Source organism: Anopheles stephensi, chromosome X, assembly GCF_013141755.1.
Source record: "Anopheles stephensi strain Indian chromosome X, UCI_ANSTEP_V1.0, whole genome shotgun sequence".
In the NCBI taxonomy this organism is placed as follows: domain Eukaryota; kingdom Metazoa; phylum Arthropoda; class Insecta; order Diptera; family Culicidae; genus Anopheles; species Anopheles stephensi.
The window spans coordinates 5,830,572-5,857,571 of NC_050201.1; the positions used below are offsets into that span (position 1 = coordinate 5,830,572).

Genomic DNA, 27,000 nt, shown 5'->3' on the forward strand with positions numbered 1-27,000 from the left:
AGTTTTATAATCTTTTTTTTTAATTCATAAAGAACGGCCTGGCCGTATTGCTAAGTTTTATAATCTAAACATAAAAAAAAATATTCAAAATAAAATTTTCATTCCCCGAATGCTCTGATGCGAATTGGGCACGTTTGACATGTTCAGACAAGAATTCCGAAGGGCCCGCGTATTTTAGCGTGTGTGCGTGTGTGCGTGTGTATGTGCGTACGCTTCGTCGCTGCTCGTTGCAAACGAGAAATTCGAGCAGTTTCGGTTTTCGAATGCGTGCATATGTGTGTGCGTGTGTGCGTGCTGTCAATCGCAACGGCCGTTCGGGGCAGCCATTCTCGTGTCAGCTTCCGAACCGAATGGACGCAGTTGTGGTCCGCAGCCGCGTAAAAGTCGCCGGGCGGGCAGCCAGCCGTGAAATAGTTCACCCCACACCACAGCCACAGCGAGCCCCGATTGTGCTAGGGTAAGTTTCCGCGGATTGTGCACGGAAAATGGGCCCTCGGTTGGATAATTTTTCGGCGAAACATCATTGCATTGCTAGTGTTGTGTGTGACATGTCGCGCTGTTTGTTCTCCGTGTGTGACATCTTGCCTGTGCTGTGTAACCGACACCGAAGCCGTCTACGCACACACACACACGTTCATACAGCCCAGCTTCGTTGTTCCGTGTAGTGCAATTCTCGCTAACCCATCCCTAGAGGCAGTGGACGACATTTTCTTTCGAGCCCCGTTCTTCGCCGTCCAGAGCTTCTGTGTACCGACGTGCGTGTGTGTGTGTGTGGCTTGAGTGCGTGCGGGCTCGTGCCTATGTGTGCGCCCGCAGCAGGAGGAGGTTCTCGGGTTGGTTGTGTGCCACACTCCGGAATTTTTGGGGGAATTTCAAACACACACACACACGGCTCACAATTCCATTACACGGTTTTGCACACATATCTATCGGAGCCCGTTACACGGGGAAGTGACAGTTGAGCATAGAGCTGAAACCCAAAAGGGCGCGGATGCATTAGGAATGCGTGCGAGTGTGTGTGTGTGTGCGCGAAGTTTTTTTTGTTAATCTTATTGCGTCGTTCCGGTTGGATTGGATCCAAAAAATCCAATTCCGTGATTTTTTTTTGCATTCGCCGCTTTTAGCCTTTTACCGCTGCCAATGTCGCTGCAAACTGTGTCGTCAAATTTTTTTTAATTTTTCCTTCCTTCCGATTCCTTTCTTTGCCAAATCCCAGAAATAATAATCTACGAGGAAGTTGCAGTTGAGAGTTCGTCGCCATCGTTGTCGCCGCCATCTTTCAAACGAACGCTTTGCAGAAGTTAACCCTGAGACGACGACACACCACCGTACCGGAAGCTTCCATTCGTGAAACAAAAGAAGGAGAAGAAAAAAAAACACCCCAACCCCAAGTGCGCTTTGCGTGCGTGCGTGTGTGTGTGTGTGCGTGTGTGTCTAGCACTCGATGTCCAAGTGTGCCTTGCTGTTGTGTGATGCGGGGAGTCCGAATTATTCTTAACCTAATAGGTGGCCCGAAGTAGTCGGTCGCGTCGTTTGCGGTGGGTGTATGTGCCCTTGAGTGACGGGGTTGCATACATGTGTGTGAATAACGGGACGTACGTATATACATATAGGTGTGCATATAGCGTGTGAGAGCGCGTGTGTGGTGGAAGGCTCCAAATCGCGGCGGACAGACAAAAACATTGCGTGTGAGCGTGTGTCGACGAGTGGTGCCGCGAGTTCTCTGTGTCGCTCTCGGTGTGTGTGTGTGCCTGTGTCGATTGTGTGCAGAGTGTACGTGTGCCCCGTGGCCGCCGCCGAGTGGTTTCCTGGAGCCGCGCGCGATGCAGCTGCCGGAGGGTTTCTCCCACGTTGGCGACGGGCGTCTGAGCATCGATGAGGAACAACTGCGGAACCTGAAGGCGCCGAGGGACATTGCCGAGGTATACCAGGTTGCAGACACCTGGATTGCCAAGTACGTACCGCAGCGGGCAATCGCTCCACCCTTGCCTTGTAGCTTCATTTGTCTATCTCCCCGTCCGCACATTATATGTGTATCTCTCGGCGCTTGCCATACACTGTAATCGCAATTCCGTAGGTAGCCACACACCGCAGTCTGCACTTGTGTGTGCTTTGCTTTTTACGCAAGTGTTTGTATATAAATATTTTTTATGATGGTAGAATGAACGGGAAGGTGAAAAATGTACGACCCTTTCGATGTGGGTACACCGTATTTAGTAGTAGCAGCAGCAGCAGCAGCAGATGATAAATCATCTGAACCTTGATAAGACTCGCTGGAAACATACTCGTACTTGTCTTTTCTTACATTATCTGGGGTGTTTTTTTAAAGGTCGTCGCTGGTGTGTGCTGTGTGCGCTGACAAATACGCACAAGGGCCTCCCCACGTTTGACTGTAAAGCACTTTTATGCTTTTTTTTATTACACCTTAGTTGCAGCTAAAGTGCCAAATAACTGTGGGGGTATATTTGGTTTAAAGTTAAATTCGTGCGAGAGAGGGCGCTCGGTTATCCGTTCACCCTTTGCTATCATTCTATTCTGAGAATAAAAAAGTAATTTTTATCTGGTGTTTTACTCTCGTTATTAAACATTATATTATGTTTTATTTTTTTCTTTTGTATTTTGTGATTTATTTTTTACACGACGTATCTTGAAATGGTGTTAATACGTTTGGCATTAGGAGTGTCTCTTGAGCATTCATGTCACAATTGAGCAGAACGTTGCGAAATATTGATCTGAATTGATTTAATTTTTCTCTGGAAATCTGTTAGATTACACACAGTTAGGACGCGTTAAATCAAGCAAGTACATATGTCTGTAAAGTGTTCAAGAGAGGGCTTAATATATCGTAAGTAAGTACACCACTACCCCGTCATCCGGGAGGGTGGAAGAAATGTGCATTACAAAACCTTGCATTACTTAACAACAACCACCGTAAACATTTCTCATTATTGTGCACAATGCACACAAACCCCCGTGGGAAAGTGCCACAGGTTTCTAGCACCCTTCCCCCTTGCCCCATCATAATATCGGACGATCCAAACTTAACTCCTCTCGTTGTACACTACCTTGCGCTCTAGGGGTATGTACGGGATAGTGCGGTCCGCCGTATCGAAGCAGACGGGCATTAGCTATGCAGCCAAATATCTACGGCGGCGCCGACGGGGCCAATGTTGCCTGAGCGAAATCAATCACGAAATCGCGGTGCTGAGGCTGTGCGCCGACTCCGATCATGTGGTAAAGCTACAGGCTGTGTACGAAACACGATCCGAGATCGCGCTCATACTGGAGCTGTAAGTATTATATGCACCATGCCGCACTGTGGTAAACGTGTGTTATATGTCTGCTTTTCTTTTTCTAATCTGAATCGTTTTTCTTCTCTTCACCCTTCACAAAGTGCAACCGGTGGCGAACTGCAGACACTAATCGACGAGCAGGGCAATCTGTCGGAGCAGAAGACGCGCGTCTGTATGCGCGAAATTTTGCGCGCCCTGCAGCACATGCACAAAAAATCGATCGCACATCTCGACCTGAAACCACAAAACATTCTCCTGGCAGGGAAAACCGTTGACGGTAAAAATAAAACCCCCATTTTTGTTGTTGTTATTCCTCATCCTCTCTGGAATCCTCTATCATTGGGGGGTAACATGTCCTGTGTTCTGTTCGGTTTTTGCAGATGGTCTAAAGCTGTGCGACTTTGGCATTGCTCGGTACATTGCGGAAAAGAACAAAATCTACGAGATCGTCGGTACACCCGACTACGTGGCGCCGGAGGTGTTGCACTACGATCCGCTCTCGCTGCAGACGGACATCTGGTCGATCGGCGTGGTGGCCTACGTCCTGCTGACCGGACTGTCACCGTTCGGCGGCGACAGCAAGCAGGAAACGTTCCTGAACGTTACCAAATGCTCGCTCACCTTTCCGGACGAACTGTTTGGCGGAATATCGAGCGACGCGATCGACTTCATCAAGAGTGTGCTAAGAATTAAGCCAAAGTATGTGTACTGCTTCGCGCTGTGTATGCGTGTGTGTGTGTGTGAATTGCCTAACAAAAGTTTTTCTGCTTTTTTTTCCCCCCATCCCCCATGTGGTTTCGGTTTTCAGGGATCGACTCACTGTCGACGAATGTCTCGAGCATCGTTGGTTGAAGGAGGATGTGGTATGCTTGAGAGAGGAGATGCTTGCCGCCCGTGCCGCAGCGGCACTCAACAAGCCCGAGACAAAAGCTGTGATGAAAGAGAACGAAGGTGTGGGCAATGGAGAAGGTGGAAGTAGCAATGCGGCTGTGGTAGCAAACGGCAATGGTTACAGCAGTAACGTCGAACCGCCGGTCCGATTGCACGACGCTAATGGGTGCCAGAAAGTGTTCGCGGTAGTGGTAGAATGCAGCAGCACCAACACTGCCGCCGGCGCTGCATCGGGCGAAGAGGAATGGTGCGAAACGGCGGGCGGTGGAGGCGGAGGAGGAAAAGGGCGTAAAACATCGCCACCGTTTGCGGGTGGTGAGCTGAAGCCGGTAGTACAGACGGCCGGCAGTGCTGGCCAGCGCGATATAACGACGATTGCGGAGGAAAACAAGGAAAACGTTATAGTCGTTGGTGGTGGCGGTTTAGTATCGTCGCGTTCACTCTTTCCGGACGCGCCCACCACACCGAAGGTGAGCAGAAAGGCACTGCCGGTGGAACCGCTGATCGATGGGCATCTTTATCCCCATCACCATCATCATCACCACCACCATCATCACCATCACCACCCTAACAACAACAACAACAACAATCAATATCAACATCAAAGTCAACAACAACACCATCTGCATCATAGTTATGCACCGGCGCACCATGTGCTTAATCACAACCACCACCAACACAACCACCACCCCCATCAGCTGCATACTGTTGCTGCCGCGTGCCAGGTTGCAGGCAGCACCGGCGGTAGCAATAGTTTACCATTGCCGAACGGTGCCGTGATTTGCTCGCCGACCACGTGTGTGAAGAAACATGTACAAAAGATGCGCATTCAATCGCCTGTGGCGCAGCTGGATAGTAGTAGTAGTAGTAGTAGTAGTAGTAGTAGTAGTAGTGAGGATACGACGAAGACCGTGCCGTCCGCCAAGCCTTGCGAGGTTGAGCCCGATGGTGTGAGCATCGACGGTAGCATCGGTATCCTTGCAACGATGAACGACACCATGAATCATGTGGCTGTCCCCGATGAGGTAGCGTGCGCCTCGCTACCCTGCTCCAACGAAACTACCAACGCCGCCACCACCTCCTTCTGCCCTCCCGCGACCACCGTCACGTCGCCGGCGACAGTCGGCAGCTGTGGCAGTAGTGCGCACTGTACGCTTCACTGTATCGAACCGGTAAGCAGTGGCGGTGTAGCGGACAGCAGCATACACGTAGCAGCAGCGACCAACGGTCACAGCAAGCCGCTTCAACCGAGCGACAAGGATGCCATTATCTGTTGAGAGATACCGGAACACGAGCACGGGAACGTCGTGAGCCCCGGCCCAAGCATTGAGATGTGTTGGAGAACACTGATAAGTATACTACAAAATAATAAGTAGAAGTAGTTTTGTTGATGGGGGTCACCCAGGGCGGGGAGGACACCCTACATATGCATATATATACATACACATATTATCTATATATACATATTACATTCTAAAATGCGCGCGTGCATGATGTAAACGGTACAACACCGTTTTACAATTACGCGCATATTATATACAACCCCCACCCCGATATTTTTAGTAACCGAGTTTGGTTGAGCCAAATTGTGGGTGGGTTTGGGAGGAGGGGGTGGGTGTACTTACAAACACGAAGTAAGAGACAGCGAGAGCCGCCAATTTGCTAATAAATGCTGCCAAAATTGTTTGCGAAAAAAAAAACAAAACGAAAACTATACGCTTCTGAAGCGTTTCTGGCACATGATGGCGGAGAGGCGATTTGAACGAGTTATTTCCTCATTTTTTACCTTTTTTTCATTTTTCTTTCCCCTTTTTGAACCTTTTTTTTTTTCAAAAGTCGTCGTGGTTACAATACCAACAATATTCTACTGGCTAGAGTTTCGAACGAACGATTTTGTACAAATTTCACCTGCTTTTTTGCCTCGTTTTTTGTTGTTGTTGGCCATATTATCGCAAAATGGGGAAACGAAATCGCCACTCCTAATGGGGGGGGGGGGGGGGGGGGGGGGAGAAAGGAAGGAGGATCGTGGGAGGATGAGTCGTCGGCGAGGGTGTTGTTAGGGATGAAGGGATCTTATGTGGAACGCACTGTTGAAGTGGTTTTCTTTTGCCTGTTTCGAGAATATACACCCACACACACACACATCATACTCACAACACAAACGAGCCAAGGGAATAATAATATTAATCATATAGAAAGATAGGAAAATGTGAGCAGGAAAAGCAAGTTAAATAGTAAAACTTAATAATGCCTTATTTAAAAGAAAAGAAGACGACACAATAACACCGAAGTAAAACTGAAGTGATTGGAGGAATTTGCTTCCTTCCGCCTATACAGTCAACCCAGCGCATACACACGCATGCACACACACGAGTTAATTGAGCGAATTGGATCCTTGCGATGCAATTAGAACATAAGATTTGTAGCTTTTTCCTTCCTTTGGGTGTTATTAACGAACATAATTTCATTTGAGTAAAAATTGATTCGATATCAAAATCGATATCGAGAGCAAGAAAAGGCCAAAAAATCCTTCCGATTATGCGATGTGATACTTGCAAGGGTTGACTGTAATAGAGGAAACAGGCGTAATACATGTGAGATAGAGAGAGAGGGAGAGAGAGAGAGCCATAGGAATGCATTAGGAGGTATAAGATTGGCAAAAGAAAAACGAACTCAATTAGATATACTACTTTCGCGAAGAGATTTTTAATTTCTTGCAAAGAAACATTAAAAGACAACTTATACACACACACACACACACAGGCATCCGTTTGATGAATGCAACGCTGTACCTAATAGGTAAATAACAATTGCGCTGCAATGAAAAAACAAGCAAAAATCTAATCAAAAGTAAGGAAAGAAAAGGAAAAGACACACACACACTGTTGCATGCTCTGTTTTTTGTTTGTTTGCCATGATGTGCCTATTAGGAAAAACAGGATTAGATAAAGGGATAAGAAGAAGCACAGCACAGGGCTAGTAGGAGAAGGTGGAAGGAACCCCTTTACTGAGTGCCAACCAAGCTAAATTTGTGGAAAGTGGGTGTCCCTTTTTGTTAAGTGTAGAAGCTTTGTTTGCATTTAATTTTTAACACCCGTTTTTTTATTATTCTTGCTCTAAAATTTCCACCTTAACTCCTTTTATCCATTCCGAGGTTTTTTTTAAACGACTTTTTGTTCGGTTGTGTGTCTTTTTAGGTAGGCGAATGTTGTTTTATAGTAGTTAGTAGTAGTTGCATTATTTAAAAAACAGGAACAACACATGGTGCGTTTAAGAAGGCAATTTGGGGGGGGGGATGGAAATTGAGTGAGAATCTTTTACCATACGGTTACACAGGAGGGGATGACACAGATGAATCGAGTTGTTGAGATTTTTTATTTGATTGAAACACACACAATACAACGGTTGGGGATGAACCGAACCGGTTAGTGAGTGTGTGTGTGAGTGTGCGCGATTTTTTTTTGTTGCATTTCGTGACCTTATTCTTGCTCGTCCTGCCTCTGGGAATTGATGCATTTCCTTTCGTGTTTTTTTTCTCCCTAACTTGGCTTACTCATTTACACACGACCAATACACATACCCACACGTCTACACTGTATTTTACCGCTGTATTAGCTCTACGCTGTTGCCTCAGATCTGTTGTTGTTGGGTGGATGCCATATTTGCCATTTTAGTTCGTTCTTCTCCATCAAACAAAAAATTCTACTCTTACTTGCACCTAACCTCAATACTGTGAACTTCTACTTACTAACCGGTTTGAATGAAAATTCAAACATTTTTCCACCGTTGTTTAGTTTCCTTTTTTTTAATTTGTTTGCCTAAGCGCCAACTCGGGTGGGAGTTCCCCCTCTCCAACCAAGAAAAGGTGCCAAGGACGAACAGAGAAGTGTTTTTCTTTAATTTTATTCTTTTATTTTATTTTATAATTTTATTTTATTTTCACATGGGGGGGTTTTCTGAGAACAAAAAAACGAGGGAAGGACACCCCATTTTGCCAAAAGAAACAATCAAATAATAATTGAGCACACGACGAAGCGGGGCACCCCGTGAGCAAGAGGGGAGGACACACACACACACCGTTTTATCGGTGTTTTTTTTTTAAATGTGCTGCGTGTGTGTGTGTGTGGTTGTTTTTAGGTTGTATGTATGCTCATTTGCACAAAAGTAACATTGATCCCAAAGAGAGGAGTAACACTGAGGAAAAGAAAAAGACGGGAAACACACCCACACACACAAACGGAAGTAGAACTTGTTCAAGTTTTCTGGGTTTTTTGTTTTGTTGTTGTTCCGAGCCAACAAAATAAGCGCGAGTCTAATTTAAAATGTTTACCACAAAACAGCAGCGTACATATATAGTAGCATCGTTTTGTGTCCAGTTTGCATCTTGGTGTATTGAACATAAGAAAGGCGCACATGCTTGGGTGCTATAGCCGCGGCCAGTACAGAATTAGGGTGAGAGAGAGAAAAGAAAGAAACGGAAGGAGGTCACGTGCACGTTGGACGCCATTTCTGGTGTTCCCGGTGATCCCAGCAGTAAGCATTCTTGGCATTGTAAACTGTCCCGGCTATAAATCCTTTGGGTGCCTTTGATTTTTTATGTTGAACACACACATGGTTGGTGGACGCATTCAATTGTTGTTCGGTTTGTGTGAACGGGATTGAGCGAGCGTATGGATAGAAGAGCAAATATCTTTTAGCCTATATCCTAAGTTATTCCGCCCACCCCCCCTCTTATTCCCGTAATGTAAATAAATATTAACAACACCAAATGTGTGTTGTGTGCGCAGGAAGAAGCACCAGTTTAAAGTAAACGAAAGAATGTAGAACACACCGATATTGCTGCCTTTTTTTTAAGTGTATCTTTAAAAAAAACATTTTTTATTATATTTTTATCAATAATCGTCATCACATTACTTTTTTCGTTTTAAATATCAATTTTATAGGGTTTTGTGGGATGCATTTTTTCACTATCAACAGCAATTTTCTGTCCTCCAAACTTTCCCTCAGTAATAATTATTTATAGTTTTTAGATTAAAGTAGTTAGCTAATAAGAGGCTACTCTGTCCCAAGGCGGACGGATCCACCACCTCTTAGTCCCGCTTATCGTGAGCAAGAGTGCCTCCCCTACTACGGGAAGGCCCTGTTTCAGACAATGCAAACTGCAAGTTTGCACACAAGTTTTTCAGTAACCTTTGAGTATTGCAACTTAAATGTTTTTTCCCTTCTAAAGTTAATCAAATTTTGGAACGCATGCAAGAATGTGCCGTCGTGTTTGATAGTTGAAGAAGAAAAAAAATCTTCAACTTATTTTGTGAGTCCCTCTGGGAAAGTAGAATTGTCGGTGTCGGAAAATATTCAGCTTGCATAGAAGCTTGATGATCTGGCGTTGGACGTCCATATGGCTGGTCATCTTCTAGACTTCTTTATCAGAACGCCAGTGTCGGCTGGACGGCGCCGGCTGGATTGCTGATGTCAGAAGAGGTTTTTTGCTGTCCAGCATAGCCTAAAAGTATAGGCTGAATTAATTCACAATTCTTGAGTTCTTGAATTCTCTGGCAATATATGCCTGACAGACGTTACCTAATGCATTCCTCCACATCATCTGCACTATTCCGAGTAGGCTCGCTAATAGATGCAGTAGACTCCAACGAGAGCCTAGAATTGAAGTGTGGACGTGAGGGAGCCATCAAGTTGTTCTCCTATCGGATTGACTAGCTCTTGTCTATGCTTCAGAAGTCCTCGAATCGAGACACACTGTGCGCCAGGACTTCTGGTATTGTGCTACTCTGGAAGAATTAGTACCGTTGAATGTATCCCGAAAATGCTGTTGATAGTAAAAAATTACCTACCATTACTCTTTAACATTGATACTCCGTTGGTTGGTTGCTACATTAGTTTCTTCGCTCGTTTGCTTGCCAATTTTCTCCATTACATTTTTAAGCGTAATAGTTTACAAATTTTTTTTTTTGGTCGTAGTTTACATTGCATTAGAATTAGCTTTCCGATTAAATATTTTGCCGTAGCAACACATGATGACAAAATATAAAATGAAACAACCAAAAAGAATGTGTAGTATATTTTAGAAACTTGTTTTTGCTGATAGATTCGCCCTTCTGGCGCCCCATTACCTATAGCGCTATATCACTAGGTACGTGTTTTGCAGCATTTATCGCCATATTGCCTTGCCTGTTCACCATCTTTGATCGTAGAGTTTCGGTCGGGATGTTTGACACTTACAGTACGTAAGATGGGGAGGACACGAGCGATGCCGTCGCCATTGGCGGTGAAGCAGTGTTGAGTGGGGACGCCGCCGACTGGGAGACGCTTTTCGTTAGGTTGTAGTGTGCGGGACGTTGAAAGTCGGCGTGGGCGAGTGCGGCGCTGCGGTTCAGCTTCTGCGATGCGTCTATCATCTGCCGTACGGTGTCGATGATTTCGAGCTGTTGTGCTGGGGGTAGTTTCGCTACGCGGTGACCCATCGCCTTGAAGAGCTGTACCGTTTCCATGTTTGGTGAAGGTGCGCGGTAGACACGGACTGACTGGTCCGCTGATTGGTGCTGGCCATTTTTATACCGAAAGCTCTGAACAGGGTAATGGTCGCTTCTTGAAGACGCTGTTGGGGTAAACGCGGTTATTGGGGCTGGGTAGTGCCGTGAAGGACGATGCGACGGTAGGTGAGCTCGTGTACGTACGGGTAACGGTTGCGAGCCACCGACTGGGTACGCTTACGCTGTGCGCAGAGCAGTTCGAGGGTAAAGATGAGTGTAGCAATCGTTAGGCCGGCCAGCAGCAGTAGGTAGCTGCCGAGTAGATGGTGCACCTGCAGTACCTCGGCCTGGCCGTTGTGGGCCAGCGTTGGACGCTCGAACCGCAGGTCCAGATTTTCGTGATGCCAGCGCGAGATGAACCCGGTCGCCTGTACGCGCCGGATGTACCAATCGAACGCGCCCGCTATCGGGCTGGACCGCTTGAAGTACATCGCAAAGTGGAACGTCAGCAGCTTCTCGTCCGAGGTGCGATAGTTCAGATCCGACCGGTTGCGCTCGTTAAACTTGATGATCTCTTCGCGGGTGTAGGCGAGCGCTACCCGCTCACCGGTGCGGATCGTTTGCTCCAGCAGGGCGGCACCGTCGGCCGGCTTGAACAGTCGCACCCGGTCCTCGCCCAGCTGGTACTGCGACTCGTCGAACACCTTGTGGTAGATCGTTTCCGTCATGGCGAACCGATAGCCGGCCTGGAGCAGTACCGCGAGACTGTGTATATCGTTGAGCGGGGTCGCCTCGGTTAGATAGCCGACCAGCGATCCTTTGTAGCATTCGCGCAGCAGCGTGCAATGGATGATCCAGAGCACCAGCACGAAGCGGGTCTGGGTACGGCGTGGCGTAGCGGGGCCGGGTAACGATTCGCCGATGAACGCACGCCAGAAGTTGAGCGATACGGCGTACGGGCGTAGGGCAGCGAAACCAAGCACTAACTCCAGTGCCACCACCAGCCAGATGGTGAGTTGGAACGGTTTGAGCAGCTGCTCGAGTGGGCTAACCGTTTCGAGAGCTTCCGGTACGGCCAGGACGAGGTCGGTCATGTAGTAGTTGCGGGATTGGGTCGTCGTGGCGAGCAGCATTGGGTAGGGGAAGTAGCCGCCTACCGTCATGTGGACGGCATCTCCCAGCAGCAGCCCTAGTGCACCGTTTGCCGACCCATTGTGATATATCCTACCCCACAGCTTTCCGTCGGTCGGCTGTACGACGGTGACGCGAAAGTTGAGATGCCTTGCGAGCAACTCCACCAGATTTCCTTCAATTCCCGCCAGTCTTTGGTGGGACAGCTGGGTCGAAGAAGCAGTGGTGTTGTTCGGGGACCCACCGTTCACAAACCGCATGAATGGTGCCCGCTCGAAGCAAGCCACCCTCAGCTGACAGCCGTACAGATTGCGCTCGAACCGGTCGTATAGTGGTGCGGTGCCATTTAGCAGCTGCCCATCACGACATTGGGCGAGCACCTTCGGTCGGCTACATTCACAGCATCCCGGCCCGTACGGATCGTACACGTGCAGATCGATCAGGTCCTTGTCGCGGTAACCGATCGCCAACACCACATTGTGTATCCGCACGTCCCACAGTCGCCGAAACAGATCGGCTATTTGAGCCTGTTCCGTGACGCTGCCTAGCGTCGGTACCACCAGCAGCAGAAAGTATCCCCGCTGTTCCACATTCTTCGCCACCAACGCGGGCAGATGGGCCGCGAACTGTTGCAGATCATCCATCAGGACAAGCACCAGGTTGTTCTGGTTGTAGTCAACCGTACGCTCGTACCGTGCCAGGTTGAAGGTGAAGAAGGAGCCACCGTTACTGTTGTCGCGGTGTGCCGCACCGGTAACCAACGGTAGCAACCGGTCGAACAGATCATCCCGGAACCAAGAGCCCGCCATACTGTCGCTCAGCGTGTACGCGTTCAGCTCGTGCCTCACGATGTCGGCATGCCGTTGCACTATCGCACCGATGCAAGACACCCACCGCTCTACTACGTGCTGCTGGTGAGCATCATCAACAGCACCACCGAGCGACTTTACTATCAACAGCCACAGCACAAACATCTGCTGGTGATGGCGGTAGACTGCCATCGGTTAGCCAGAGCACCTAACACACCGACACGATGGTCACTGTTCCGTGTGTCCGGACGAGATGTCCTACGCTTTATAACCATCTCGATTGATCCCTCTTTATCAGGAGCAGGTGCATCAATCCTGGGGCAGAGGGTGCTGTGGCTCATTACTAATTCATCTCGCCATGCACACTAATCGTGGCCTCTGCTCGTGTGATGACACAGCGAGCACTTATGCATGTAAAATTCAACGACTAGGCGTGCCATTCTAAACCACCCTGAAAGATGCACAAAGTCCTATCAGGGTTTTTAGGTTATAACTAGTCTTTCCCATTTGCTCAGTAGCAGTGTTGCGGCGCTGTAAACGTTTCCGCTATATTTAACGATGCATTAAGCTTTATTTTTGGGGGTGATATTTTTTACTCAATTTTGCTTTAAAAATCATATCCCAGGAGTTTCAGTACGCTTTATGATTATTTTTGTAATACAGTCCCGCGGTTATAGCACGCCCATGTCGCAGTTATAGTACAACACGGGCGGGTTTTTAAATGTGCTGTGATTTTTTGGTTTCACTATCAATGGAAAATAATACTCAATTAATTATTTATAATTAAAGTTCTGAATAATCCCTTGATCAAAGTTACAAAATATCGAAAAATAAGTTGGCAACATTTTATACCGCTGTTGTTACCCATTGCAAACGCTTCAAGGGGAAATACAAAGCTTTTATGGTTGAACAGTGGTCGTGTATCATCAACGCTTCAATATTTCATATTTATTGCCAATTATTAATTTGAGAGAAAATGTTTTTTGTTTTGTAAATTTTTAATAATTTAATTCAAAACAAAATTTGACAACAAAAAAAAAACATAAATTCCTCTGTGCGCACACAATGTGCAGTACTCTGCTGTCTTTGCTATGCTGCTCTCGCTTCGGCAGGGAAAGAGGCGAATGAAGTCTCAAAGACCCAAAGCCTCTATAAATAAACAAAAACAAAAAAGCTTCGGCAAGGAATTCCATCACACGACGCTCGAATGCCTTGCACCACAGTCCTTACGTGGCTCTTTGGGTACAAACTAGAATCCCTGTAAAACAGGTAGAGAATTTCTATAAAAGAACCTAGCATTTGATCCTTCCCAGATAATTGTATCGTTTTGTACATTGGGTACAGGCGGATAGAAAATGGTGACTATTAGATGCATTGGAAGGCCTTCTATAGCTTTCTACCCTGATTGATTTATCTACTCCGGTGTAGTTTTGAACCCCTAATGGCTAGTTCTTAATGGCCTTTGCTTTGCTACAATGCAGTCCTGTGCACGACAGACGTCCATCGGAGTCGATATTCTAATGGCTGCTTCTCGTTAGCACAGGGTAGTGGATGGAGGTGGTGTGACTTGCATTCGGTCATCATGATTCTAATCTAACCAATACTTCGTGTACCATTTTACTGTGCATAGTCATTCTTGATTGCGTGACACCATTATTCGAGATATCCCCAGGCGAATCACACGCACGATACCAGTGCCATTAGTTGGTAGCATGAGTTCCCACCTTTGTTGCATCTAGCATCAACTCTGCGATAAACACGACCGAGCTTATACCGAGTCCGATGAGCAGAATGATAAATGCACCCACCATGTCGGTAAGCGCAATCTGCTGCCTACCCCGGTAGCGGTAAGGATCGGCTAGAAACTGTAGCTGATGGTACTGACCGGCCCACCGGTTGAGCAATCCGGACGAGACGAATATCTCGAGCATCTTGTTGAGTGGTCCGAGCAGCGGGGACGTACGCTGCGTGTAGATGGCCAACTTGGCGACGTACACCCGGTCCCGGCTGATGCGAAGTAGCTGTCCCTCGCGCGTCAGATTCCGATTGAGAAAGGTGACGGTTTCGAGCGGCAACAGCACGCTCAGTGGTGCACCAGCTATCTGCAGCTCGTCCACGATGACTTCGCGGAACTGTTGCGCCGTCACCAGGTGCATGTGCTGCTGGATGTGTGGGTAGGCGTCGAAGATGAAGCTGTAGTTGCGATACATGTACAGCCTGTATCCGGCCGCTATCAGGCTCGGTATACCGGCCGGCACCGTATGGTTACGCCCCGCCTGCAGAAACCGGAACATTGAGCCGGTGTAGGCGCTGCGCAGCACAAGGGTACCGGCGAGCCACCAGAAGAGGAGTGTACGGGCAAAGTTGCGCGTTGGTGGACGAGCTATGGAACCGCCCAGCAGTACGTTTAACATGCCCGGCCATGCGCTAGCTGGGGTTCGGCCGAGCACTAGACGCTGCAGAGCTTTGGAACCTCTGTGGCGTAGTACTCCGATCACAGCTAGACCGACGGTGAGTGAGACAAACAGCAGGGACCAGATGGGGGTAGCGAATGGGAAGCGGAGTAGCTCCAGCGATGTGTAGGGTTCGCCAGGTGCGATAGCCAGCACTAGCTGGGAGGTGTAGTAGTTGAAGCTGTTCGCCATATACCGGTTCCGGTGCAAAGTAGTCGCCCAGTAACCGATGGTAAGGTTCGCTCGTAGATGACGAATCTGTGGAATATATAGGTGATGAGAATGTCTTGAGGTAACGTGATGCGATCTCCTTCCCGGTACTTACGTAAGCTGAGGCACCGGTTGCTTGATCCCGTGGTCCTGCCGTTCCCCAGTCGGGTGGATCGACGAAGGCTACCTGCAGTCGAAAGTTTAATCGCTGCATCAGCGTACGCAACAGGGTGCCTTCAATACCTTCCAACTCATTGCCCACACCAGCCGTTGGGTTCGGGATGATGAAAGGAAAGACGGGGAACGTGGCGACCACCAGTGGGCAGTTGTAGAAGTTGCGCAGCTTGCGTGGAAACAGGACACGGTCGGGATGGACAAACCCAACGTCCGGTTGGTACACGTTCCACACGACCGGCAGGGCGCGTTCGCAGTATCCTTCACCGTACGGGAAGTACGTGTAGAGTCGTACCCCGTTGGCGATTGTCTCGTCCGACGGTGGTCCTATCAGGACGATCGCATTGACAATGTACAGTGCCCAGAGGGTGCGTAGTATGGCGCCCGCTGTTTCGAGCCGATGTTCAGCTGGCGCTGCTATCAGCACCGTGTAGAGACCGGAAAAGTCAAACAGCTCATCGTTAAACCCGTCCGCTACACGTCTGAAGCCCTCGTAATCGGCTACTATCACTAGGTTCAGTACGCGCAACTGTTGGTGTCGCCCGAGCGAGGGCGACAAATGGTCGGCCGTACTGCTCTGCAGGTTTGATTCGATCAGCACTGTTAGATGGGTAGCGGTCCGCTTCAGTATCTGATCGATCAGGGCTGAGGTGTTCTCCCAGCGCAGGTATAGCTGTTTGCTGGTGGTTGTTGTGTAGTACTGCTGCACTATTGCAGCGGTGGCACGTACGAGCAACTCGTCCGCAGCTGATGCGGACAGTGTCCACGCTGGAATGTGACCTACCGATAGTAGTAGTAGCAGTAGCGACACTAGCCAATTTCTAAAACCGCACATCCACGACAAGCGCATTGTACGGCTCGTCTGAACGCCGCTGTCTGCAAGGTGTCGGAGATGTACGGTGTGAAGCATTTAGGATCACGTGATTTAAAGCTAGTCGAGAGAAGAGGGGGGTGGGGGGCGGTATTACCCATCCTATAGTGCCTTTGAAGCACGCGATGAGCTTTAAAATAGATCTTCTATATCAACTAATCACTCATGCACAGGCACGCAACCGTTTGCAGATGGTGTGACAAAACGGAATATTTGGGATACTAACATTTGACACGAAGTGTAGAGTACTGACTCAGCTACACATATGGCTACGTAGGCCGAAAAATATTCACAAGCCCACAAATGTGATCTGCCGCTGCATTAGCAGCTATAAGCTATAAGACCAGACCCAGTTGCAGAATCTGAAGTGAAGGTTATTGCATGAGTCCATCATGTACTCTCGCTCTCCGTGTGCTTCGGTACACTCAGAAGAGATCAGCTAGTAGTTAGTATCGGAAAGACGAACATGACTTGTTCAAAGCACTCAGACAGAGAGAACACCTCCATGGAGTTGTTAGTGTTTGATGTCTTTTTCGATGTTTGACACAGCACCGTCCTATATTGGTGTAACTGCTCCCATAACAAATTTCTAGTCGACTAGTCGTATACGATTGATCACTAGCCATTCCTCCTCCTGGATGGGGGTAACATCAGGCCCACTGTGCCACGCATCCACAGCTCGGAGTACGTTCTCACTTAACGCTGACGGCTGCGATTGTTTTGACCTTTGACAATTGACGCTTGTTTATGTCTGATATCGTTGCAAGCCGGTCCCGAGAGTAGTAGGTAACGATTAGGAAACGTTTCGCCAGTGTTTAGTGTTCGTAGTGCGTTGGAAGAGGACAGCTTTGATTCCAGCTAAGTTAAACATTTGTCTATATGTATATCATGCAGTCTTCTTCACATTTATCTATCTAGAAAGCATATATTTTGTTAGTAAATCCAAACTCTTGTTATCCTATTCCCGCAGAGGAAACAGACTATTACAGCTATTATAAGATGTCTTTGTTACTGAACTAGTACTCTTGGCAGCTAGCGTCTGCTTGTAGGCTATGCTAAAACAGCATTCCTCTGAAGAATAGAGTCTCTCGAGAACACTACTGCTTCTCTAAGTAGTAGCTGGTCTTAGTAGGACGAAGCCGATAACCCCTTACTGCGAGCACTATCCTAGCAGTCCTTAATCGCTCCCCTCTGAAGTTCATCTCAGCATTCTGTGATTGCTTCAGAATATTTCAACCACTTGAATTTCTATTAGCCCCACTTATACTTTTCTTGGTCTCTTAGATACTGGCACTATCAGCCTATCTCTCACACTCTGATACAAAGCAGTTGATTTTAGCAACTGAACATTTGTCGTTCAAGATGTTCTTAGGCGTGTCTCCATACCGCCTCATTCCAGCATTATCGCTTGGGAAAATTTCAACCACTTAAATTTCTACGAACAATTTGACACACTCTCTGATACACAATGTTCACTCTCCAGCAAATGAAAATTCATCGTCAGCACGGAGATTTGAGAATACAATTATGCGCGTCCTCTTGGCTGATACGCCAATCCTTTACGAATCTTCTTTGGCGACCATCTTGTTTTTGTGTGGGTCTCAGGACCGCATTATTTCAGCAGTGTTGCTTCAGACTATTTCAACCACTTGAATTTCTGTGCGACCCACTTATACTTTTCTTGGTCTCTTAGATACTGGCACTATCAGCCTATCTCTCACACTCTGATAAAAAACTGTTGATTCTAGCAACTGAACATTTGTCGTTCAAGATGTTCTTAGGCGTGTCTCCATACCGCCTCATTCCAGCATTATTGCTTGGGAAAATTACAACCACTTAAATTTCTACGAACAATTTGACACACTCTCTGATACACAATTTTCACTCTCCAGCAAATGAAAATTCATCGTCAGCACGGAGATTTGAGAATACAATTATGCGCGTCCTCTTGGCTGATACGCCAATCCTTTACGAATCTTCTTTGGCGACCATCTTGTTTTTGTGTGGGTCTCAGGACCGCATTATTTCAGCAGTGTTGCTTCAGACTATTTCAACCACTTGAATTTCTGTGCGACCCACTTATACTTTTCTTGGTCTCTTAGATACTGGCACTATCAGCCTATCTCTCACACTCTGATACAAAGCAGTTGATTTTAGCAACTGAACCTTTCTCATTCCAGCATTATTGCTTGGGAAAATTACAACCACTTAAATTTCTACGAACAATTTGACACACTCTCTGATACACAATGTTCACTCTCCAGCAAATGAAAATTCATCGTCAGCAAGGAGATTTGAGAATACAATTATGCGCGTCCTCTTGGCTGATACGCCAATCCTTTACGAAACTTCTTAGGCGACCATTTTGTTTTGGTCGTCTAGAAGACAGTAGCGTTATAGAAGGGAGTCACCTGTTCGGCTATTTCAAAATTTCAAATAAAACACCTTTTGTAGCTTTGCTATGTTATATTATTTATTCGGCCGACCTGTAGACTCCCGGACAGCGCGTACTTCTTCTTTTGCATATAAAAGGCTCCTAGACTAACAGCTAGCTGCTAGAGCCTCGTTGATGTGTTATCCTTTATCTCGTGATCCACCGCGTGCCGTGTCGTGCCCAGCCAAGTTCGGCGAAAAATAGTAGTGTGGCTCCAAGGAGCATCCCGATCAGCAGCTGCAATGCTCCAGCCAGTTGTGCCACATTGATCGGCGAAGGTTCCGTGCGGCGGTCCGATTTCCTCGAGCCAAAGAAGTGATAGTCACCGTACCGGGCGGACCAGTGCTTCAGCAAACCGGACGAATCAATCCGCTCGATATGCTCGTCAAAGCTCGCCGTCAGCATCGAACGCTTCGGGTAGAGTATCGTAACCGTGTACAGGGCCATCGATTCGCGTGCAATCAGCAACCGTTTACCGTCAGCCCGCTGGCCATGCTGTGCGTTGTAGTAGGCGACATGGTCACGCGTACACATCGCCACATTAGGATCGCGCGGATGTTCACCCATCCAACGCAGCCGAGCGGCGATACTGTCCGGCACGTTGGGAAAGAAGCGTAGCCGGGGTAACCGTTGAGGGTACTGGTCGAAGTAGCGACGGGCCGATTCGCTGATGTGGTACAGGGCGCCGGAACGATCGATCTCCGCTAGCGTCATCATTGGTTGATGCATGGACGCACGCTGCAGATACTGGAAGAGTGAACCTTGGTAGAGCAGGTTCAGCAGCAGGGAGACCAGCATCCACTGCGATAACAGCGTCCGGGGGAAGGTACCGGTGGGGGTGAAAGGTAGCGGAGCAGATAGCAGCACGCGCACGATGTTAAGGACGGGCGAGTGATGGTCCCGATCGCCGACAATGTAGCGTCGTACGGTGGCACGCGTTCCATTGGTGGGCAGCAGTTGCAGACCGGCAATCACCAGAAATCCGATCCCGGTACACAGTCCGGTCGCTATCCAGATGGCTATTTGGAAGGGTTGAAACAGCTTCTCGAACGCGGTGTACGGTGTGCCGGGAGGCACGACCACTACGAGCTCGGTGGTGAAGTGTACCTTGCCTGCCTTAAGCATAGCGCTACGCTCGTACGACACCCCGAGACAGGAGATACCGAAGTCCACTTCCTCCGTGTAGATCATGCGCATCATGCCGGTACTGTTCTCGAACGCGGCATCTCCCCACTGCTGGGATCGTGGTGGCACGCGCACATTCACGTCGAAGTTGAACCTCAGCGCTAGACTGTGCAGTAGATCACCCTCGAACCCGGACAGAGTCGGACCGGCGCCAACAGCAACACCGGCACCGGCCTCCAGCACCGTAAACGGGCGCGTCTCGAAGCTACCGACGCGCAGCGGACACCCGTGAAACTGGACGTTCTTGCGCGGATAGAAGTCAACCCCGTACAGGACGGTGTCTTGCGGCCAGGTGAACAGCAGGTACGGTTTCGGGATCCGGCACAACCCGGGCGAAAACGGATAGTACGTCCAGAGCTGCACCGGTCCGGTACGCTCATCCTCATCGGTCGTGCGCAGTGCCACCACCACGTTCACTATCTGCCTTACCCACAGCTCGTTGAAGATACGGTCCACCGTCGCGAGCGTTACCGGAGCGTCCTCCAGCACGATCAGATAGCGTCCAGAGAAGTCGAACCGGTCCAACGTCAGCTCCCCGAACACGGTGCGCAGCGCGTCGAAGCTCTCCGCCAGCAGTAAACTACGCGACCAGGGTGGTTGCTGTTCACCGTGCGATTCAATGCCTTCCAGCTGTACGACCAGCTGACCCCGGCCGTGCTGTACCAGCAGCCGTTCGAGCAGATCCTGCAGACGCCACTGGCCCTGCTGCGTGGCGCTTCGCATCGATACGATCGTCGTGGCGAACGGTGTCCGGAAGTGCGTGTGCAGTATAATACCGACTATGTCGGTAAGGCTGTTCGTGTTGCGGGTCGTCGTTACCTCGGATCGAAGCAGACTGTACCCGGTACTGCACGATGCGATGCAGAACGTTCCCACTGTGAGTGCTGTTAGGCGTGCGAATCGGGACATCATTGCACGATGGAACTGCTCACCTGTGGTAGTCTTTATACGCGACAGAGCACAATGGCAAACTCGTCCATTAAGGGCTAATGGGAGGCTTGCTAGCGACGTGAACAATACCGAACAATGGGTAATGACAGAGGGGCTAATGGATGGGAGAGCTTTATCCCTGAATGTGCATGATGAGGTTTCGCTAGTGAGTTCGCGTCAGGAGACTGGTTCAGTTTGCACCCGCGATGGCACTTCTGTCGATCCAAACACTAATCGTGATGTTAGTCCTGCGGCCGACCGGAACACAGCTGGTAGAGGCACTCCCATCCGACTCGACCCAGTTGATGCTGCTTCCGGAGCTTATATCCAGCGTTCTGATGCGCTACTTTCGTCATCCCTATCAACCGGTACAGTTCTATCTGGCGGCCAACAGTACGGACCATCACCTGGAACAGCGGGACGTACTGAGCCTGGTGTTGCGCTACACGAGCGGCCACTGCACGGTGACGTTTGCGAACGTGGCAGACAACGCGGGTCCGCGCCAACCACAGCGCACACAGGCGATCTTGCTCGGTGAGGATGTGGATGCTTTCGAGCGACTGCTTGCAAACTTCAGCCCCACAGCGAATGACTACTCCGGACGCTATCTGCTTGTTTTGACTAGCACGGAGCAGCCCATCGAGTGGAGCCGGCTGTTCGGTCTGCTCTGGTCAAGACACATGGTACACGTGAACGTACTACTGGTGACGGCGAACTCGACCGTACGGGTGTATAGCTACGATCCATACTCACCGAAGCACTGTGGTCACCCGATAGTGAAGCTGGTGACTGACTTCCCCTCCGGCTCCGGTGACATCCGACGGCAGCGCAATCTCTACCCACGGCGAAGAGTTACCAGCCTGCATAACTGCACCCTGCGGGTTGGTTCGTTCGAGGCGAAACCGTACATCTTTCTCGAGCGTAAAGCGGACGGCTACACCGAGCTCGGTGGGTTCGAAGGTGATATGTTGCGGCTGCTCGCTCACCGGCTACAGTTTCGCGTGAACGTGACGGAGCCGCTGCGTCAGTCGCAGTGGGGCGTGATGGGAGCACCGGGCAATAGTACCGGCACGATGCAGCTGGTACAGGACGAGCTCGTCGATCTGGTAATCGCGTGCATGGCGCTGGACGTGACGCGCTCCATCTACCTGAAGCCGGGCTGTACGCACTACACCTCACGCATCCTGCTGGCCGTTCCACCGGGTCGTCCATACAGTGCGTTCGAGAAGCTGTTTCGCCCATTCCGCACCGACATCTGGACCGCGCTCGGTGCAATGTTGGGCTGCGTGGTGACGGTCGTGGTGGTGCTTAACTGTGGTCAGCGGGCCCGCTCGTTGCGTAGGTTCGTGTACGGACCGTCCGTTCAGATGCCACTGCTGCGGGCACTGTACGTACTGTGGGGCGGGACCGTGGTTGTGGTACCGAGGCGTAACTTTGCCCGCTCACTGCTGGCACTTTGGCTTAGCTTCACGTTTGTTTTGCGTACCCTTTACCAGGGCTCTCTCTATCTGTATCTGCAGCGTAGCGCCACCTATCCACCGCTCGCAACGATGGACGAGGTACATCAGTCTGCGCTCCACTATCACATGGTAAACATTGCGATGCGCTTCTTTGTCGATCGGCCCGAGATTAGGGCACGCACCAACATCATACCGCCCGGGTTGGATTCTTTGGGCGCCCAGGTTGCCGGTATGGCGAACCACTACCGGGACCGTGTTGTCGTCTGTCCCCAGGACATGGTCGCGTACAACAACAAGCTAAACCGTGCCCTGGGCGCCGGACAGTTCATCCAAGTAACGCGCGAATCAATCACCCTCTTTCCGCTCACCATTTACTATCCGAAAAAGTCTTTCCTCACGCAACTGTTTGACCGCGAGGTGCGGCACATCGTTCAGAGCGGGTTGATGGATTTCTGGGTGCGCAACTATGGCGACTATGACTTCGAGTCGAAGCGCCGAGCGCCGCAACATTCGGGCGAACCGCGCAAGCTTACCGTGCAGCATCTTGTCGGCGCTTACCAGCTGCTCGTTGCGAGCTATCTGCTCGCGACGGTGGTGTTTCTGCTCGAGCTGGCCTCCGTACGGTCGTCGAAGATACAGCGCGTGCTTGAGTTTTGTATGGATTAGCAAGGGAATGTTGTTGAATGTCCCTCAGCTGTAGTCATCACATCTCCAATAAATGATAGTCAGCGCTTAGAGAAGTTTGGTGGCGAGCGGGAATAGACGAGTGAGATATTCCATGCAATATGATGAACAGTCATCCTGCTTCAGTCGCTTGCTTAATTGCTGACACGCTGAGTATTGACAGTCTGATGCATGTAATTTCACACGAGCGTCTTGGTTCTTGCTTAGTTCTTGGATATGAGCTGATGATTTTCCGGTAATATCACTCATAGTAATGTTCCTTATCCTGTTCTTGAAAGTCGCCTGGAGATCATTCAGATATTGTAAGGATTTGTTTTTTCCTGTAAGGATTCAAAGCGATAGTTGCAACTGGCAGTTATAAATCTGGTTGTATATTAACATCTCAAGTGCTGTTGCTACTTGGATTCATGATGGGGACTCAACTTCGATTAAACGAATTGATTATACTATTGTGATTATTGATTATCCCTTTAATGTCCGTCGAGTATTGCATCGCTTATCTGATCACACATCTTGTCTGAGTTGTCTAAGACTTCTCGCACGCCTCTAGTACTGTTAGTGGTTGGAATCTTGAGAAGAACTGAACGAAGAGTAAACGAAGTTATTATACGATTGTGTTCTCTTCAGTGTCCGTCGAGTATTGCGTCACTTATCTGATCACACATCTTGTCTGAGTTGTTTAAGACTTCTCGCACGCCTCTAGTACTGTTACTGGTTGGAATCTTGAGAAGAACTGAACGAAGAGTAAACGAAGTTATTATACGATTGTGTTCTCTTCAATGTCCGTCGAGAATTGCGTCACTGATCTGATCACACATTTTGTCTGAGTTGTCTAAGACTTCTCGCACGCCTCTAGTACTGTTAGTGGTTGGAATCTTGAGAAGAACTGAACGAAGAGTAAACGAAGTTATTATACGATTGTATTATACCTTCAATGTCCGTCGAGGATTGCATCGCTTATCTGATCACACATCTTGTCTAAGTTGTCTAAAACTTCTCGCACGCCTCTAGTACTGTTACTGGTTGGAATCTTGAGAAGAACTGAACGAAGAGTAAACGAAGTTATTATTGTTGGCGAGGGTGGAAAACTAAAGAGGTGGCCAAATATGTTTTACGTTTACAACACAAAAGAAACTTTATTAGCACATTCGATAGCTGAGATGTTAGTCGTGTCGCAGAGATCAGAATATACAGGAAAAAGGCGCGTTTTCCATAGCGTCGCTTTTAAACGTCAAACGCGAAAAACAAAGTTCGTGCAACGGTAAATTCGTTTGACAGATGGCACAGTGGTTGTACTTTCAACACTCCTCCTCAACTAATTGTGCCATCATTCGTCGACAGTCCCAGCATTCCTGAAAACCTTCGTTGCTTTATGGTTCCCAGGGGTTTAGTGAGAACGTCAGCTAACATATCTGCCGTGGGACAGTATTCAAGCGTCAGAAGTCCTGACGCACACTGCTGCTTGACGAAATGCTCCTTCGTCTCAATATGCTTCGAGCGACGATTGGTCCGATCGGAGTTAACAAATTGAATACAACTCTGGTTGTCTTCCATAATTGTTATCGGTCCCTTCACGTGCTCGCCCATGTCGTTCAACAACCGACGAAGCCAGATCGATTCTTGTGTAGCCTCACTCAGAGCAACGTACTCCGATTCCATGGAGGATAACGTGACACTCGTCTGCTTACGGCTGGCCCAAGACACAGCTCCTCCTGCGTAGCAGAACACGTATCCTGTTGTTGACTTCCGCGTGTTGGCATCGCCGGCCCAGTCGGCATCTGAATATCCGATCAAGCCATCACCACGTCCGTCATACATCAACCGCCAATGCTTAGTTGCCTTTAAGTACCGAACGACGCGTTTGGCTGCCACCCAGTATGCTTCAGTAGGCGCACTCACTTTTCGACCGAGTATGCCCGTACTAACCGCAATATCGGGTCGCGCACACACCGATATATACAACAGACCACCAACAAGACTTCTATACTGAGTTTGATCATCCAAAGTTGCGCTCTTGTCCTGTACTTTCAAAAACCCTTCGTCCATAGGCGTTTTTGCAACTTTTGCATCACTCAAACCAAACTTATGGATTAGTTTTTCAATATAGTTTTCGAGGCTAACACTATAATCACCATTTTTCTGTTTGATTTCGAGTCCCAAGAAATAACTCACTTTTCCGAGATCAGTCATTTCAAAAAGGTCACTTAAGGTTTGGTATACAGTGTCGATAATAGTTTCATCTACACACCCTACCATTAAGTCGTCTACGTATACTAGGATGTAAACTTTCTTCCCTTTAACGACTTTTGTGTACAAACACTTATCCGCATCACTTTGCTGGAAATTCATCTTCACTAGGACACTATGCAGTTTTAGGTTCCAGCATCGTGCAGACTGCTTCAGTCCATAGATGCTTTTCTTTAGACGGCACACCAAATGTTCTTTTCCCTTCTCTGCATAGCCTGGTGGTTGTCGCATGTACAACTCTTGGTCTAGATCACCGTACAAATAGGCAGTTTTGATATCAAAATGACGAAGTGTCATTTTCAATTTGGAAGCCAGGGCAAGCAACATTCGAAGAGTCGTATAGCTGGTAACGGGAGCAAAGACCTGGTCATAGTCCTCGCCGAACTGCTGAGTATAGCCTTGAGCTACCAGACGGGCCTTATGTTTGGTTATTTCTCCAGCTGCGTTCCGCTTCAATTTGAAGACCCAGCGGCAACCTACCACTTTCCGTCCTGCAGGCAGCTCCACTAAGGCATCCCAAGTCCCATTTTCATTGTGTGATTTCAGCTCACTTTCCATTGCCGATCTCCATTCGGCATGAGCATCACAGGCCAGAGCTTCATTGAGATTTTTGGGTTCCACCGCTATTTCCGCTTTTCTTGCCGTATACGCTTCCTCTATCAAACGAATCGGTGCAATTCCCTTGGTCGCTCTAGTCGATTTACGTACAACCTCATCCAAAGGGAATGCATGAAACGAAGGTTCATTCGTCGGATCGTCTTCGGTCGCACTTTCGTACTGCGATGCATCTAAGTTCACGCTTTCTTCGATGACGATCGGTTCCTCCGATTGAGGAGGTGGAGTTGAGACAAGTGGAAATTCCACTACTCCTCCTGACGGTGTCAGCTTCGGCTTTGGCACGTTCTGTTTCTCGCACTGTTCCAAAAACTTGGCATCTCTGCTAATGGTGATTCTTTTCGTTAGCAGGTTCACAAAACGGTAAGCCTTCTGACCATCCTCATAACCAACGAACACCAATTTGTCAGCTCTTTTGTCAAGCTTTCTGCGTTTTTCTTTTGGAACGTGCACAAAAGCCTCCGATCCAAATACACGAAGATGTTCGTACGAGGGCTTCTTTCGGTACCACAGCTCAAAAGGTGTTAATGCCACTGAGGATGATGGCAAGCGATTTTGCAGGTAGCAGGCAGTCGAAATCGCTTCACCCCAGAACACCTTATCTAAGCCCGAATCTGCCAGCATGCAGCGCATCATCTCAACCAGGTACCTGTTTTTGCGCTCGGCCACTCCGTTCTGCTGCGGCGAATACGGTGCCGTTTGTTGATGTACCATGCCGTGATCTACAAAGAATTTTCGCAAAGAATTACTTCCATACTCGCCACCACCATCTGACCGAATGACCTTAGGGAAGTTACCAAACTGTGTTTTTACCAGAGCACAGTATTCTCTAATTCGATCCTCAGCATCGTACTTGTTCTGCATCAGATAGATAACCGTATAACGACTGTAGTCATCTACCATGATCATGTAGAACCGACTGCCGCGCACTGTGGGTATTTCCATTGGGCCTCCCAGGTCCGTGTGCACCAGTTCGCCAACAGCAGAAGCCCTCGAAGATGAAACCTTAGGGAAGGATTCACGGCTCATCTTGCCCTCGCAGCACGGTCCGCATACGGACTTTGCGTTACACCGGTCAATTTTCAAACCGCTTCCCATGTTGTTTTTCACAATCTTCATTACTGC

At 48.7% G+C, this 27,000-nt stretch overlaps 6 protein-coding genes across 11 annotated transcripts; 2 read left to right on the forward strand and 4 right to left on the reverse strand.

Annotated features, from left to right (window-relative positions):
* Positions 1 to 302: 302 nt before the first annotated feature.
* LOC118516222 (death-associated protein kinase related-like) lies at positions 303 to 8,953 on the forward strand. The gene is made up of 6 exons (XM_036062112.1): positions 303 to 457; positions 1,217 to 1,954; positions 3,078 to 3,290; positions 3,395 to 3,570; positions 3,674 to 3,992; positions 4,102 to 8,953. The coding sequence occupies exons 2-6, from the start codon at positions 1,824 to 1,826 to the stop codon at positions 5,459 to 5,461; spliced, it is 2,199 nt and encodes a 732-aa protein (XP_035918005.1). The 5' UTR covers positions 303 to 457; positions 1,217 to 1,823; the 3' UTR covers positions 5,462 to 8,953.
* Positions 8,954 to 9,871: 918 nt separating this feature from the next.
* Positions 9,872 to 10,755, reverse strand: LOC118516365. Of its 6 annotated transcripts, none has more exons than XR_004907858.1 (2): positions 10,034 to 10,185; positions 9,872 to 9,970 (listed from the first exon to the last, which is right to left on the reverse strand). XR_004907858.1 is itself a non-coding variant. In XM_036062205.1 (2 exons), exons 1-2 carry the CDS (start codon positions 10,688 to 10,690, stop codon positions 9,907 to 9,909), a joined length of 333 nt encoding a protein of 110 aa, XP_035918098.1. In that variant the 5' UTR covers positions 10,691 to 10,755; the 3' UTR covers positions 9,876 to 9,906. The 6 variants fall into 6 exon arrangements, 3 of the variants coding, with proteins under 3 accessions (XP_035918098.1, XP_035918109.1, XP_035918116.1); XR_004907860.1 differs by having other exon boundaries at positions 9,875 to 9,965; XM_036062205.1 differs by lacking the exon at positions 10,034 to 10,185 and adding an exon at positions 10,422 to 10,755 and having other exon boundaries at positions 9,876 to 9,970.
* LOC118511212 lies at positions 10,246 to 12,827 on the reverse strand. Its single transcript, XM_036054439.1, has one exon. It carries the CDS (start codon positions 12,802 to 12,804, stop codon positions 10,816 to 10,818), a length of 1,989 nt encoding a protein of 662 aa, XP_035910332.1. The 5' UTR covers positions 12,805 to 12,827; the 3' UTR covers positions 10,246 to 10,815.
* Positions 12,828 to 14,288: 1,461 nt separating this feature from the next.
* Positions 14,289 to 16,421, reverse strand: LOC118511793. Its single transcript, XM_036055748.1, has 3 exons — positions 16,418 to 16,421; positions 15,391 to 16,325; positions 14,289 to 15,323 (listed from the first exon to the last, which is right to left on the reverse strand). The coding sequence occupies exons 1-3, from the start codon at positions 16,419 to 16,421 to the stop codon at positions 14,313 to 14,315; spliced, it is 1,950 nt and encodes a 649-aa protein (XP_035911641.1). The 3' UTR covers positions 14,289 to 14,312.
* Positions 16,422 to 18,699: 2,278 nt separating this feature from the next.
* On the reverse strand, positions 18,700 to 20,886 carry LOC118516235. The gene has a single exon (XM_036062114.1). It carries the CDS (start codon positions 20,849 to 20,851, stop codon positions 18,902 to 18,904), a length of 1,950 nt encoding a protein of 649 aa, XP_035918007.1. The 5' UTR covers positions 20,852 to 20,886; the 3' UTR covers positions 18,700 to 18,901.
* Positions 20,887 to 21,051: 165 nt separating this feature from the next.
* On the forward strand, positions 21,052 to 24,172 carry LOC118516251. The gene has a single exon (XM_036062115.1). It carries the CDS (start codon positions 21,076 to 21,078, stop codon positions 22,993 to 22,995), a length of 1,920 nt encoding a protein of 639 aa, XP_035918008.1. The 5' UTR covers positions 21,052 to 21,075; the 3' UTR covers positions 22,996 to 24,172.
* The last annotated feature ends 2,828 nt before the right edge of the window (positions 24,173 to 27,000 follow it).

Excerpts from the sequence above, each read along its gene's own strand:
- LOC118516222 (XM_036062112.1), top strand. The coding sequence starts at position 1,824 with ATGCAGCTGCCGGAGGGTTTCTCCCACGTTGGCGACGGGCGTCTGAGC. Across the intron at positions 3,571-3,673 it reads GGCAGGGAAAACCGTTGACG|ATGGTCTAAAGCTGTGCGAC; the intron begins GTAAAAATAAAA and ends CGGTTTTTGCAG. Across the intron at positions 3,993-4,101 it reads GTGCTAAGAATTAAGCCAAA|GGATCGACTCACTGTCGACG; the intron begins GTATGTGTACTG and ends TTCGGTTTTCAG.
- LOC118516365 (XM_036062205.1), bottom strand. The coding sequence starts at position 10,690 with ATGGAAACGGTACAGCTCTTCAAGGCGATGGGTCACCGCGTAGCGAAA. Across the intron at positions 9,971-10,421 it reads TCCTCCCCATCTTACGTACT|AGTAGCACAATACCAGAAGT; the intron begins GTAAGTGTCAAA and ends TAATTCTTCCAG.
- LOC118516235 (XM_036062114.1), bottom strand. The coding sequence starts at position 20,851 with ATGATGTCCCGATTCGCACGCCTAACAGCACTCACAGTGGGAACGTTC.
- LOC118511793 (XM_036055748.1), bottom strand. Across the intron at positions 15,324-15,390 it reads CAACCGGTGCCTCAGCTTAC|ATTCGTCATCTACGAGCGAA; the intron begins GTAAGTACCGGG and ends TATATTCCACAG.
- LOC118511212 (XM_036054439.1), bottom strand. The coding sequence starts at position 12,804 with ATGGCAGTCTACCGCCATCACCAGCAGATGTTTGTGCTGTGGCTGTTG.
- LOC118516251 (XM_036062115.1), top strand. The coding sequence starts at position 21,076 with ATGGCACTTCTGTCGATCCAAACACTAATCGTGATGTTAGTCCTGCGG.